The following is a 14,504-nucleotide window of genomic DNA, read 5'->3' as shown; positions in this document are numbered from 1 at the left end:
GTTTGTTTTTCATCGCTTGAATAGTTTCAAAACTCTACACACTTATCCCATGACTTTAACCACAACCTGCACAACACTGTAGATTTACAGCACTTTGTTCAGATGCTAACACACTGCTGTCAGAACTGTTAACCACACATTCAACACAGAATAGATTTTAGTCTGATGCCTATCAAACACTAGCCTCGTGAGACCATCCTGATCTGGCGAGCTCCAGTTTTCCACTCGCAGATCAGTCTGGCATCTTGAGAAAATTTGGAGCCGTTCGCCAAATGACCGACCAATCAGTGTTGGTTTTGAGGCGGGTTTAGGTGGTGATAGACAGATGGTTTATCCAATCAGCTAAGCAGTATTTTCAGATAGCGGTAGCCCTAATTCTGTTAGCCGCTCGCTAATCCTTTTTTCTGTTGGATCCTTCTTTTGGAATATGGACTGGGAACCTGAAATGGTGTCTTTTATTCGTAAATTCTCGTTACATAAATGGCAAATATCCTTCACCGACATGTTGCTTGCTTGCTGAGCTAACGAGCTATGCTTTGCCTGCAGCAGCAGGGGCTTGTGGATGTATTGTCATACGCTTTGTTGATCTGATTGGTTGATTTGTCTATCACCAACATAGGTGGTGATCAAGGGCGTAAATCCCAGGGGGGGTCGGGGAGGTCACGAATCCCCCATCTAAGGGTTGTCCCCCCCCTAGAAATATCATTAAAACAATGCTGAGTATTGTAAATAACATAATGATGTACACATAAAATATTTGTGTAAGCAGTAAAACAATACAAACCCCAAAAAGTGCTTTTTAAGTTTAGAAACATTTTGAGTCCCCCCTCCCTTGCCTCAGAATGGTTTGGTCCACTGCAGGCTGTAGGATCTGCGCTAGACTCACAGTCACATTAGAATTATAATATGACCGCGTGGTGAATCTATGAACCTAACTCAGATTCACACATCTGACGTTAGCTTAAGATTTGTGTTGTTGTCTAGATAAAATGACAGAGAAAAGAATAACAGACATAAGATCCTTTTTCAGTAGCCTACACCAAAACGCTGAGTAAGTACAATAAGTCCTCATATAAAGCCAGGGCTGCGCTTTGTCACCAATCCTGTTTGTAGCATTTATGGACAGGATATCGAGGTGTAGTTGGGGTGGGGAGGGGTTGCGGTTCGGTGGGCTGGGGATCTCATCGCTGCTCTTTGCAGATGATGTGGTCCTGATGGCATTATCGGCCTGTGACCTTCAGCACTCACTGGATCGGTTCGCAGCCGAGTGTGAAGTGGTTGGGATGAGGATCAGTACCTCTAAATCTGAGGCCATGGTTCTCAGCAGGAAACCGATGGAATGCCTTCTCCAGGTATGGAATGAGTCCTTACCCCAAGTGAAGGAGTTCAAGTACCTTGGGGTTTTGTTCGCGAGTGAGGGGACAATGGAGCGGGAGATTGGTCGGAGAATCGGCGCAGCGGGTGCGGTATTACATTCAATTTATTGCACCGTTGTGACGAAAAGAGAGCTGAGCCAGAAGGCAAAGCTCTCGATCTACCGGTCAGTTTTCGTTCCTACCCTCACCTATTGTCATGAATGCTGGGTCATGACCAAAAGAACAAGATCCAGGGTACAAGCGGCTGAAATGGGTTTCCTCATGAGGGTGGCTGGCATCTCCCTTAGAGATAGGGTGAGAAGCTCAGTCATCCGTGAGGAGCTCGGAGTAGAGCCGCTGCTCCTTCGCGTCGAAAGGAGCCAGTTGAGGTGGTTTGGCCATCTGGTAAGGATGCCCCCTGGGTGCTTCCCTAGGGAGGTGTTCCAGGCACGTCCAGCTGGGAGGAGGCCTCGGGGAAGACCCAGGACTAGGTGGAGGGATTATATCTCCAACCTGGCCTGGGAACGCCTCGGGATCCCCCAGTCGGAGCTGGTTATTGTTGCTCGGGAAAGGGAAGTTTGGGGTCCCCTGCTGGAGCTGCTCCCCCCGCGACCCGACACCGGATAAGCGGATGAAGATGGATGGATGGATGGATAAAGACAATTTGGTAACATCTTTATAAGAATGGGTGCTTATGGAAATACTAACGTCACTATGTCACAGGCAAAGGAGACAGAAAGAACTGAGGGACAGGGAGACCAGGGACAATCAGGTGGAGAGTCTCAGGTAAGTGTGTTGAGCTCATTTCATATTTTTGGAGGTGTATGGCTGTCAGGGTTAGCAGATGAGCTTTACCAGTGGCTCACTAATTTACATTATGATCAGCTAATTTAACAAGTGTACAAAAGTATTGCATTTCTTTTATAAGGGGACACTTTTTCAAAATAATTCATTATGTTTAAGGTATCTTTGATTATAAACAACTTAAAAATAAATACATGATTTTAAAGAAGAATATTTCGGTCAATTTAGTCAGCTTTATTGAATCACGAGAAACACTGAAAAGAAGGATAATGGTACAGTCTCTATGCTACACTAATGATAGTATTAAGGCTTTCCTCTGTGTACGCATGTCTTCTACGAGTATAATTGTGGCTGTATCATTTGTGTCCCCTTCAAAAATTGCTCTTCAGAAATTTTATGTTTATTGTCCCCCACCACTGTTAGATCAGATTTACGCCCTTGGAAGTGATAGACAGATGGTTTATCCAATCAGCTAACCAGTATTTTCGCCCCTTCCCAAAAGTTCTCCAACGGTAAGTTAACAGATGGATATGCTGAGCAAATGTGAAGCAAGCCATCTGGACGAGTCAGGTTAATCATACACTGCTGATTGGGATGGTCTCTTGTTTTAGACTTGTTAGTGAACACATACTGTAGATACAGTATATAGGGAAAGCTCTGAAAGATTTGTTTGGAAAAAAAAAGAAACAGCAAGTAAGAATGAAACAGGTATACATTGTACCGTTTGAGAGAAACAGTGAACAGGTAAAAGAGCAAAGATACCAATATGTCCAGTAAGATGTCTGACGTTACATACAGAGTTGTGAGAATGTGAAAAACACTTCCTTTATGATAGTAAAACTGCACACTTACTGTTTTTCACATAGTAATGGAGGTGAAAGCAATGCAAACTTCCCATTCATTAGTATTTAGAGATGATGCAGATTCATGTCAAGAGAGGACATCCAATGCGATGATAAAAAACTTCTTATCGATTACGTACCTTTAGTTTGAAACATTTCCAGTAATTACATAAATTACTACAGACAAAATTAAAAATAAAAATATATATTTTAGTATAGATGTATTTACTGTAGGTAAGCAAACTGAGGATTTCCATTCATTCTTATTTACCTCAAAACTTGTATAAAATAAAAAAGGAAAGAAAATAATTTTCTTATAGAAACTATTGATTGGTGTAAAGTCACTTAAATAATACAAACTGTAAAGATGAAAAGTTTATATTTTCTGTAATGGTGTTTGACGCTAGTGTTTTAACTCTCAGTGTGTTGTGAGTGACAGTGTTATGTGACAGCTTATGTGTGTCAGTGTGTGTTCTGATTGACAGTGTGTGTGTCTCAGTGTGTTCTGAGTGACAGTGTGTGTCTCAGTGTGTTCTGAGTGACAGTGTGTGTCTCTGGTGTTCTGAGTGACAGTGTGTGTGTCTCAGTGTGTTGTGAGTGACAGTGTGTGTGTCTCAGTGTGTTGTGAGTGACAGTGTGTGTGTCTCAGTGTGTTCTGAGTGACAGTGTGTGTCTCAGTGTGTTCTGAGTGACAATGTGTGTGTCTCAGTGAGGACTGTTCTGAGACGTGTGTTAAGAGTTGTGTTGTTAGGAATGAGTTTAGCAGGTGATGTGAACTATTTAACTCAGGTGACTGTTGGTAGTACAGACTGTAGTTAGAGTTTTGCACGTGGTTTCAGTTGTGACCAGTATCGTTTAGCAATCAAAAAGAACTGTAATCTTCTCATCTAACTCTCAAGAATTTCCTTGGTTGCATTTATTTTTCCCAAACAGGGCAAATGTAATACTAGTAATTAGTCATTTAGGAAAACAAGTAAGAGAAAGTATTTAGGCTCTCTCATTTCCTCTCATGCCTGTTAGAGCTTTCCCTGGCGGAGCAATGCCTCCACGTATTGTTCCTCACATACTACAGGAAAAATATAGTGGGGGGAGGTGGGATGTCCATGCTGACTCATTAGGTCATCATCACAACTTTCTATGAAGAAGAGAAGTGTGATTCCAACAGGAGATGGTGTGGTTTTATTGTAACAGTGTTTGAATAAACAGAGCGGTGTGCAATATCTATCTGGGGACAGGATCCAAGACATTAGAGGGTTATCCAAATGTGAACTGGCTTGGCCTGGGAGTGACAGGATACAGGAAGACAGATGTCACAGACTGAGGAAACCAGTCATCATTAATCGAACATGCAGACTCACACTTTCCAAAACAGGGTGCTGAACAGAAATGTAATTTACATTACAGTTAGGATACTATGCAAACAGTGTGAAGTTCAAAACATGCAGAAGTTGACTGCATACAATTATTCCAAGAATCAAATATTAAAGGTCCCATATTGTAAAAGGTGAGATTTCCATGTCTTTTTTTAATTATATAGGTCGATATGCTATATAAATACTGTGAAAGTATCAAAAGACTTAATCTACAGAGAGCCTGTATTCAGAAACAGTGCTTTTAAACGAGCACTTCCGTACGGTTGTGATGTCACAGCTATACTATATAAAGGTAGAAAGTGTTGCTACAGTGCCCTTACAATCAGTCCCCGGCTGCAATGATAGTGCAGAGACTCAGAGAGCACAGATGCAGAAGACCTGGAAAGCTGACCAATCAAAGCAGACTGGTCTTTTTTGGGAGGAGGGCTTAAAGAAACATCCAGGTATATTCAGACAGACAGTATGATAAAAAAAATAAAGTGTTTTTGAACATTAAAGCATGTACACATGTTCTAGTAGAAACCCAGACCTTTAAGGAGTTTAGTGCTCAAAGCCACATCTACAGATATTACTGAAGCTCATCACTCTATGAAATAAAAAGATCATGTGTCATCATACAGTGTAGGCAAGAAATCAACAGCTTTTTTCATTATTTATAATAATGCAGAGACATGCAAAGTCTCTTTAAATGGCTTTGTACAACTGAGCCCACAAAGGGTCCAATGTTCATCACAGTCCGTAGGCTACTGTAAGTGTAGGATTGTACAGACAACATACTAACCTTTTCAGGAATGAGGCTAAACATGTTGGGGTTGTCCTGTAGTTGTGTAACAGGTAAGGCCATGTGGTTGACTAAAATCATGTGACTTGACGGCTGCAGCGCCACAGTGTGAATGTGTTTAAGAGAGGGAGAGAGCGAGGGGAAGAGAAGTTTGACTTTTGCACGCAATGTCTGTAAGTTATTCATAACTTTGTCTACTCAGACTGCAGCTTTGCTACATTTTCATCCTCCTGTGGGTCGACTCGCTCATCGTACTGCGGGCAGTCCCACCATGCCTGCAATCCCTTTCACACAAATGCCGGTTTGGCGCTGTTATGGTTCTGTGACTACTTCCAATGCCAAAAGCGCAACAACTCTGTCCCCTTATTATTGTAACTTTCACACAGAGGTCGAGGCGGATAAAGCCTAAACAGTCTAGTCTTGAACAGGCTGTGTGAAGATGGTCTTACTGATAATCTTATGTGCAGTGGTGACATTTCTACCTCATTGATGCAAGACTAAAGCTCAAGTGAAAAGGCTGTAACCTTTAGTTAGATGTTATGTGCTCTGTATATTTCAGGGCAATTTGTACATAAGATATACAGTAGATATTACACTTATTAAGTGGAAATTTCATCCAAATGGTAGCACTTGAAGAAAGGTCAAGGGTATAATCAAAAGATATATATTCATTCAGAGATCATGAATATCCATGTTCGTCCTGCAAATGAAAGCTGTCATGCAACAAAGTGTTTAACTAGACAATAGGTCAGACAGCCCTATCTCACACCCGGCGCAGCGCAGCACAAAGCCTGATGCAAGTGTCTTTGCTAGTTTAAGACCGATGCAGTTGTCAGTTTCCTGTCCAGCGCCCACGTCGTTTAAATAGCAAATCCACCTGCACCCATCTGTGGCCCATGGGCATGCTGGTCTTACAGGGAGGTGTGTTCAGGTTCATTCTTGGAGTATTGCTATCTTGAGGCCATTGACCAACAAAAACCTGGTCCAAAGTCAATAACGCAGCATTTCATTGTTATTTAACAGCACATTAGTAAAATGCTCTTAGGCTTGTGTACAGCGCGCGCACACTATGCTTGTTACACACACAGGGACGCACAGCAGCACACACACATGCAGAAGATTACAAATAAAAATATTAAGGTGCAAATCCTCCATCATAACAGCAATGCTCCAAGGTCCAAACGCGCCTGGCTTTTAAAGGGAATGGGAGATGATCTCTGATTGGTTGATTGCATGTTATGCCCACAACACACCTCTGATTAATGAAGACACTAAGTACAACCCTTTTGAACCATGCACCTGGCGCACAGAACCTTTTTTCCGCCATTAAACTAGCAAAAATGGATTCTTACATGCCGTAAACACACCTGGGCCAGGCGCTTCACGCCGTGCGGTAAGATCGTTAAAATAGGGCCCAGAGAGCCATTGCTCTATGGGTGCAATTAACAAATATATAGCACATTTTATGGTAATCTGCCTTGGAATTTGGCCATGGATTAAAGAGCTGGATGGATGGACCTCCACTAAAGGGGCAACATAAGGTCAAATTCTTTAAGGCTGAAATGCAATATGAGAAAGCATAGCAGGAGGTAATGTATGCATTTGAGCTCTAGTGTTTTGTTTTACATACATGCACAAACACACTTGCAAGCACCCATAGCACCCATAGAGAACCAAACAAACCTACTTAGTTTATGATCCATCCTCTATCATAATTGTTATATTGGTCACAAAACTAGCCCAACCTCCCATCATACTGTATTTCATCTCAATTGCCTCAGCATGTGATTATCATCAGAGAACTCATCCAAAATCATTGCACAACAAGCCTGGAAAATGTGTTTATCTCTTAATGGCGGATGTGTGAAAGAGCATTGATCATTTTACTGCAGTAATCTGGTGTGAGCAGCAGAGACAGCTAAGCACAAAACATGGACAAAAATGCAGTAAATATTGAATGGAGAATTCTCCATTTACAGCACATGGCTGTTAGATTTTGGATAGTTGTGTGGTGTCAGAACTCAGGCAGTGGTTAAGTTGTTGTCCAGTGTGTCTGTAAAATGTTCATTCCCAGAATAAATCTGTGAATACCATTTGTGTGTTGCGTGTGCAATCTTTCCACAGCCAGTTTAGTTCTCAAGTGCTCCCCAAGTCCAAATGGTCTCAAAGTTATCACTGCAAATAGGATGATGTGGTTCTTAACTTTCTAACTCTTTAAATACACACTCAGCTTATTCTTGTATACAGAAACGCATTTCTATACATACTCATAGTGATAGTTATTTAGTGTAAGTGCCATCATGCTGACTCAGTACAAGCAGGGCTGAGGCACAAGCTGAAGCAGAGAAACAACAGTCACACCCCACAGTGGCTGATCTCTTCTCAACCCTCTGCCTTTTTTATCTTTCACTGGTAGCATTTTGGTTCCAACACTGATCTCTGTTTGTTTAGCTAATACATAGATAATACAATTTGCTCTATCTCAGAATTTGAATATTCCAGATGCAGAAACTGTGCTATGAATAGCTGCATTTTACTGTCTTTGCATAGACTCTATAAGCTTTACAGCAATGCAAATTTGCCTTAAATCCTAAAAAACTTTTTTTTCTATTTTGATGCAGCATAAGGTGAGTTTGTTCGTGTCCTGGAGCATACACTCTCAGGGCCGTGGGTGCAGATTCATATCCAGAAATAGGAGTGCAGTTTAACCTTTAGATAGTTATCAATGTAGCATTACATAAACACATGTTTTTGATTTAATGTATCTAAAAAACTCTCAACATTTTGTGTATGCTATAGTCTTCATTTAGCATTATGGCAGGATAAGCATTAACACACCAAGGTTTTAGCAGGACAAGGCAGTAGTAATTCACCTCACAATAAATCATGAAATTGAAGTTGGTTTAACGTGCCCGTTGGATCACTTGTGCTTCAAACTTTCTCCTCAAAGAGTCAAGGAAAGCTTCACCTGTTTTTAATATGATGCGGACTAACAAGCAAAAGCTGTACAACCTCCTCAGTGCTTGGACTGCGCAACTGAACTAAATGTTCAACACAATGCTTGCTTCTATCATGTTTGTGTAAATACGGGGCTTTTAAGATACTGTATTGCTTGTATTTGTTTAAAATATGTAAAGCTAGAACTAAAAGTCAGAAGAAAAGTCTGCCCTTGTGTCTGCAGCTTTTGACACACACAGCCCTGCAGCAGCAACGGCTGCATGGACAATGTATTTAAAGTCTCGGGTGCTCTCAGCACCCTCCGCAGGCTGGCTGTCTGATTGGCTGAGCACTGACCATGATGTCATCACTGCACGTTATAAGAGCTCTGACAAATAGCCTGGGAGACACATTAGAAGAAATACTGCTCAACTGAGGGAGTCTGAGTGAGTGAGACACAAGGAGACTAAGACAAACAGACAGTAGAAAAAAGGACATGAGAACAGTGACATTTTTACTTTGTATGGGAGGCAGGAAACAAGACAACTACCTGTGGAGGTTTGTACTTTTATTTTTGCTCGGCTTGTTTAACATGTTTTTTTAACTGTGCTTGTTGAAGCCAAGCAGGATGTAATGAATTTGTTTTGTGGTGCAAATGTTGCTCTCCTTTTTTGTGTGGAAATACAACCAACAACAGACACATCAATGAATTTACAGTATTTAGTGCGAGGGTTTAGGCATATCTTCCTCTGTTCTTATTAGGCCACTTTTAGATTTAAATTGTGATCTTCACCTGTGTGTGTGTGTGTGTGTGTGTGTGTGTGTGTGTGTGTGTGTGTGTGTGTGTGTGTGTCATCTACATATGGTCTCTTCAGATGGGAAGTACAACCCTCCCAGTGTACCTCAATGTGAGTGCGGGGACGATCAACTCGTCATCGGACCCAGCTAAGACTGAGGAGGGTTACAGTGAGGCAACAATGATCCTGCTGGGTATGATTATGTCCTTACTCGTCCTGTGCATTGTCTTTGGCAACATCCTGGTCATAACAGCAATCGCCCGCTTCCAGCGTCTCCAAAATGTCACCAACTGTTTCATCACATCCCTTGCCTGTGCTGACCTAGTCATGGGTCTCATTGTGGTTCCTTTCGGTGCCTGCTACATCATCTTTAAGACTTGGCACTTTGGTAGTTTCTGGTGTGAGTTCTGGACTGCGACTGATGTGCTCTGTGTGACTGCAAGCATCGAGACCCTGTGTGTCATAGCTATTGACCGTTATTTAGCCATTACCTCTCCCTTCCGCTACCAGTCGATGCTGACCAAGGGCAAGGCTCGCATTGTGGTTGTGCTGGTGTGGGTGATTGCCGCCTTGATATCTTTCCTGCCCATCCACATGAAGTGGTGGATATCAGTTGATAAGGAAGCTAAGGATTGCATTGAGGACAGTAGCTGCTGTGAGTTCTACACCAACATGGCTTACGCCATCACCTCCTCTATCATCTCCTTCTACATCCCTTTGGTCATCATGGTTTTTGTCTACAGCCGCGTTTTCCAGGAGGCCAAGCGCCAACTGAAGAAGATTGACCTAAGCGTTGGACGTTTTCACAACAGCGACAACAGCAACCCCCAATCTCTGGAGGCCAACAATGGGCGTGGCAACAAGAAGGCCAAATTTTGCCTACGGGAACACAAAGCCCTAAAGACACTGGGCATCATCATGGGGATCTTTACTCTGTGCTGGCTGCCCTTCTTTCTGCTCAACGTGGTGGTGGCCATATGGAAGGTGGAGGACATTGACCTTACCTTCAGGATACTTAACTGGATAGGTTACGCAAACTCTGCCTTCAACCCGCTCATTTACTGCCGGAGTCCTGAGTTCAGGTATGCCTTCAAGGAAATCCTCTGCATGAAGAGGAACAGCCTCAGCAATGCGGGGCCCATGAATGGATATGTCTACAGCAGGCACAGCTGGCAGAGCGAACAGCAAGGAAGAAGTAAGGGCAGCTTGGATGACAGTGACACTAATGAAGGGTGTGTGGGAAAGGGAGCGGGGGTCTGCGGCAGTGTGGATAGATCAGTGGACCCCAGCGGGAATTGCAACAAAGGCCTATCGACTGTAACGACTGTCCTTTAAACCTGGAGCCCTGAGACTTCTGTTAGCAGGGTGATCAAGGCATGTTTACACTGTTATCATAAACCTTTTTCCAATTGACTAATGAAGGTAAGGCCAGTCAAACTGACGGCTAGAGACCGCTTAACAGAAACTGTAATAATCATGTTCAGCTGAGGAAACTATCTTCCAATTTCAACACTGAATAAAAACTGTAGGTAGATCACCTTTCCTTTTGTTACATTTCTCATGTTTAACTTCCATCTACCTCATCACATCTTTTAAACATGTGTTTCTTAACTGACTATTTTACATTAACTCACTGTCCACAGAAGTTACACTATGGCAGTATTGTATCTCAGCCGTGTAAGTATTGTACTTCACTATATGATCTGTGCATTATAGAATTTCTACCTATCAGGCCCACATTGAGTTTGTGGTAATTGCTTTTATTTTATAGTTCTTGGCAAAAGTTCCCACAATTTATTAGCATAAAAATGTTTTTGAAATTCAAAGTAAATGTTGTTAGAAGCTATAAATTCCATACGGGCATGGCAATTCACAGTTCTTATTTCCATCAGAAGATGGATGAGAAGCATGGAAGGCATAAACGTAATGCCTCTTTGGTGCTTTCTTTGAAGAAATACATTCCAAATCAATACAAATAATATAATGTATATAATAATTTGGCTAAATTTCCTTTCCAGATTGTTTTATTCTTTTTTATGGATTGTCTTAGTGTGAAATATCATCAACATGTGTGGCAGAACCTGTCTTTTTCTCCTCACTGCTCAGCAATGTGGTGAGGTCCTGCTCTAGTGTTTTACAGCATGCTGCATGAGTGTTTCTGTGGCCTGCAGATAGCATCAGAGATTTGAAGTTATCTACATCTCACTGGTGCAAGCTGCCAAAACGTTTGGGGCCATCCTCTGTTAGTCAAGTTTCTATACGTTGTATCAGCCAGATTCCATTATCAGCCCTGAAGATATATAATGGCATTTAGTGGAAAGCAGATTGCATTAATGTTGTTAATCCTGGGTATCAACCTTTAAAGCTTGCAGCTGTTATATGAATAAATGCACTTGTTTTAAACTGTGCTGCTACACAGCCTAACAGTCATACCTTGCGTTCAGTCCGCTGGTTCATTTGTGAGACATGTAAACCAATATCTGGTACATTATATAGCCAATACATAAGTATAAGTCCTTCCTATCCCATCTATGTGCCGGTAGTAACACTTTTGTTGCACATGCTCTATTTGTTTATTACAATGTGTAGTTGCTGTCTTTCAGTATGTACAGTGTTTACTGAAACCAGAGAAGCCGTTTCCTTAGTCATGGCACAAGGGTACAAACTACCCACAAGAATAAACAGTGTGTCGAAATAGCCAAGCGATAACAAAGTTCCAGGCCCGAGACTATGGTGGTGGAGATTATTCAGAAGCCAATAAACAATGAGAAAAACAGTCCTGAGTTGTGCACCTTTGTCAATGCTCCCTGACAAGTCCCAGAGTCTCCTCTCACTGTAAACGGATCTCTGGATCTTTATGAAATCAGTCTAACATTTGAATAAGACACTCGGGAGTCCACTGAGCAGCGCCTCAGCTGTTCCAGTTGTTTCAGTCAGTCTACTTTAGACACTGCTCAGTGTGCAGTCTCCAGGAAATGCCCCAAATCCAGCTGAGCCCAGCACAATAAACATGAATAAATCCATTATCTCTGCCGTTTAGCTGGAGAATCAGATAACTCCCTCTCTTAGGGAACTCTGAACTAGATAGATACATTACATAGTATACAGTTCACAATTTGCATGATGAGATGTGATGAGATCCAAATGGCTAACCTGAAATGAGATACTCTTTTTTTAATCGCCTGTCTTAAGATCACAGGCTATTGGAAATATCACTTTTTTGACATAGGCATGCATTAATGGAACATGAGCTCGTAATGTAGGGGCTTGAATTGGAGAATTCACCCACTTTTCCCAACACTATATGATAAGTGTTGCAGGTGTAACCCCCTTCCCACCGTCAGTTTGGTGATCACTATGTTCTGATCAAATAGTGAGCATGCTAAATGTGGCTACTGACGTTGAGAGGGGGAGCAGGGATTCTCTGCCAGTCTAAATCAGTGGTAGTGACCTGTGTTTTAGTGCATGTAGTAAGGTCAGCTGGCACCGTCAAAACTGTGAACTTTGTTCCCTCAGAGGAATCCATATGTACTGTAATGCTAGGTTTGGCCAGCACTGCTGTCACAGACTTTAGGAATAGACGTAAATACGGTGTCATCTTACGTCAATGTTTGCCATGTGAAAAACAAGCTTTCCAGTGTGTTGATCTTTTTTCTGTTTTTCTATTTCATGGATTTACTGCAAAGTAAATGCAGGGGTTGGCTGTCATAACAAACGTTCTCCAGGTTTTTTTCTTTAATCAAAACTGTACATAATGCACGAAGCACAAAACAGATAATGATTCCAGACCAAGATTTTGATACATTGTATTTATTCACTCACAATTAATTGACGCATTGATGCTAAATTAATGAGTCACTGTTGGATAAAAAAAAAAAAGGTCTGTATTTGAAACATCTGTTATTTTCAGAAGCACTTTCCAAGTGATCGTTTGCATGCCTGCTATGCTGTATATATACTTGTGGTGATGTGTTTGTGGACTGTGGTGCCATTTCCTTTCGAAGTGATCTGTTTAAGTGGAGCAGTTTGTGAACTATATATATCCACACTGCTCCCTCCTGGCAGTGGCCTCTCCTTGCACCTCAGCTGTCTCAGAGTTATTAATGGTTACGGTTTCATCAATACGCCTGTATAATAAGGAATGTAATTCATGTCTTCACCTTCTCATGCTGGAGGACACAACGTAGTTATGTGAAATGAGTCTTGAATGATTAACTGACACTACAACATTCCAAGTAGGCCTACAGCTGATAGTTTGGAGCCATATATCATGTCTACTGATGCATACAATGAACATTCAGTTCTCCCAATGAAGTTTGGCTCTAGATTACCACTCCTACCCACTGGTATGTTTAATTCTGAAAACATAAAAGGTTATTTTAAGTTTAAGATGATATGTTACAATGTGGCACGTATATTTTCAGTGTAAAAGAATATTATCTATGTCATGGATTGACCATTTTAATATTGTCAAGGCTTAGGTGGGCTAATGCTAATGCTAATGCTGTCCTCACTGATCCATTCATGTTCCTATTTAATAAAAGTCACTTTACCCTGAACTGCTTCCCATGGTTTAGATTAGGTCATTCACTAACTTAAAGCATCACTGTTTTGCACTTTCATGAAACATTTGTAGAATTTTTGAACAATTGAATCCAAGTTTGAGTTCATGAACTATAAACAATAACTGGCTGAGAGTTCACTTGTTCCATAATATTTTTGTGGAAGTCCTCTTTCCTGTTTGTGAGTAAGAATGAAGAGTCATGAGAAACGGCAGAACCTCAGCACAGATCGTTGTCAAAGGTGGACTGTTCTGATAAATTGATGTATGTGAATGTTATTTTTTTAGGAAAGTTGAATATTGCTTCAGCCGTCATTTGAAAAATAAACCAATTACATGTGAACCTTTTTTTCGAGTGAAAAAAGTTGTCACTCAGTTGAATGTTTACTCAACGTTTGCAAACCCTTTTCGCACAAGTTGTCGTCACTGTTTGTTGAGGTAATGAAGCCTGTTACAACATGTTGTGTCCTGTGATATTTATGAAAAAGTGTATGTGCTGTAACATTTGTATTAAAATAAACAATGTTATTGTTGCATGTAATGTCCTCATTGATGTGTCATTTACATTTCGTAACAGTAAGTGGTAGATTATAACTCTAAAATACAAAGAATTTGAAGAATAAGGTATGAGCCATCTGTATCAGGCCTGCACTCTGACAAAAGTTAAGCCTATTTCAGTATGTGAAAACCAGTCATTGGCATGTGATTTAGATGGAATGATGGAAAGGAAGGAGATCTGGATATTATGAAAATGTTTCCATTCTCCTTTTGAGTCTGCCCAATGCTCCAAATAATCATAGATCAAAAAAAGCACCTAATTCTATTCCAGAAATACAAGGGAGGAGGGCAGTGGAGATATATAGAGCCATCAATATGCCTTGATATTTGGCACTAAGAGTTGAAAGCATTTTTCATGTTTCTTTTAAAGCATGAAATATGTTCATCTCCTGAATTAAGATTAAAAACCTTTAGAGTAGTTATCATTGTTAGGAATGCAGAAGATCAAGACCAGAAAAACATAATAGCTTTTGTAAATCAGTTACAGTTATAGATC

The 14,504-nt window shown here is 41.1% G+C and overlaps 1 protein-coding gene across 1 annotated transcript; it reads left to right on the top strand.

The window, feature by feature from the left end:
- The first annotated feature begins 8,524 nt into the window (after nt 1-8,524).
- On the top strand, nt 8,525-13,893 carry adrb2a (adrenoceptor beta 2, surface a). Its single transcript, XM_028589404.1, has 2 exons — nt 8,525-8,650; nt 8,968-13,893. The coding sequence occupies exon 2, from the start codon at nt 8,968-8,970 to the stop codon at nt 10,222-10,224; it is 1,257 nt and encodes a 418-aa protein (XP_028445205.1). The 5' UTR covers nt 8,525-8,650; the 3' UTR covers nt 10,225-13,893.
- Nucleotides 13,894-14,504: the final 611 nt, after the last annotated feature.

Source organism: Perca flavescens, chromosome 10 (genome assembly GCF_004354835.1).
Source record: "Perca flavescens isolate YP-PL-M2 chromosome 10, PFLA_1.0, whole genome shotgun sequence".
In the NCBI taxonomy this organism is placed as follows: Eukaryota; Metazoa; Chordata; class Actinopteri; order Perciformes; family Percidae; genus Perca; species Perca flavescens.
Note: the sequence above shows the minus strand (reverse complement) of the source record. Positions and strands in the feature narration are given on the sequence as shown.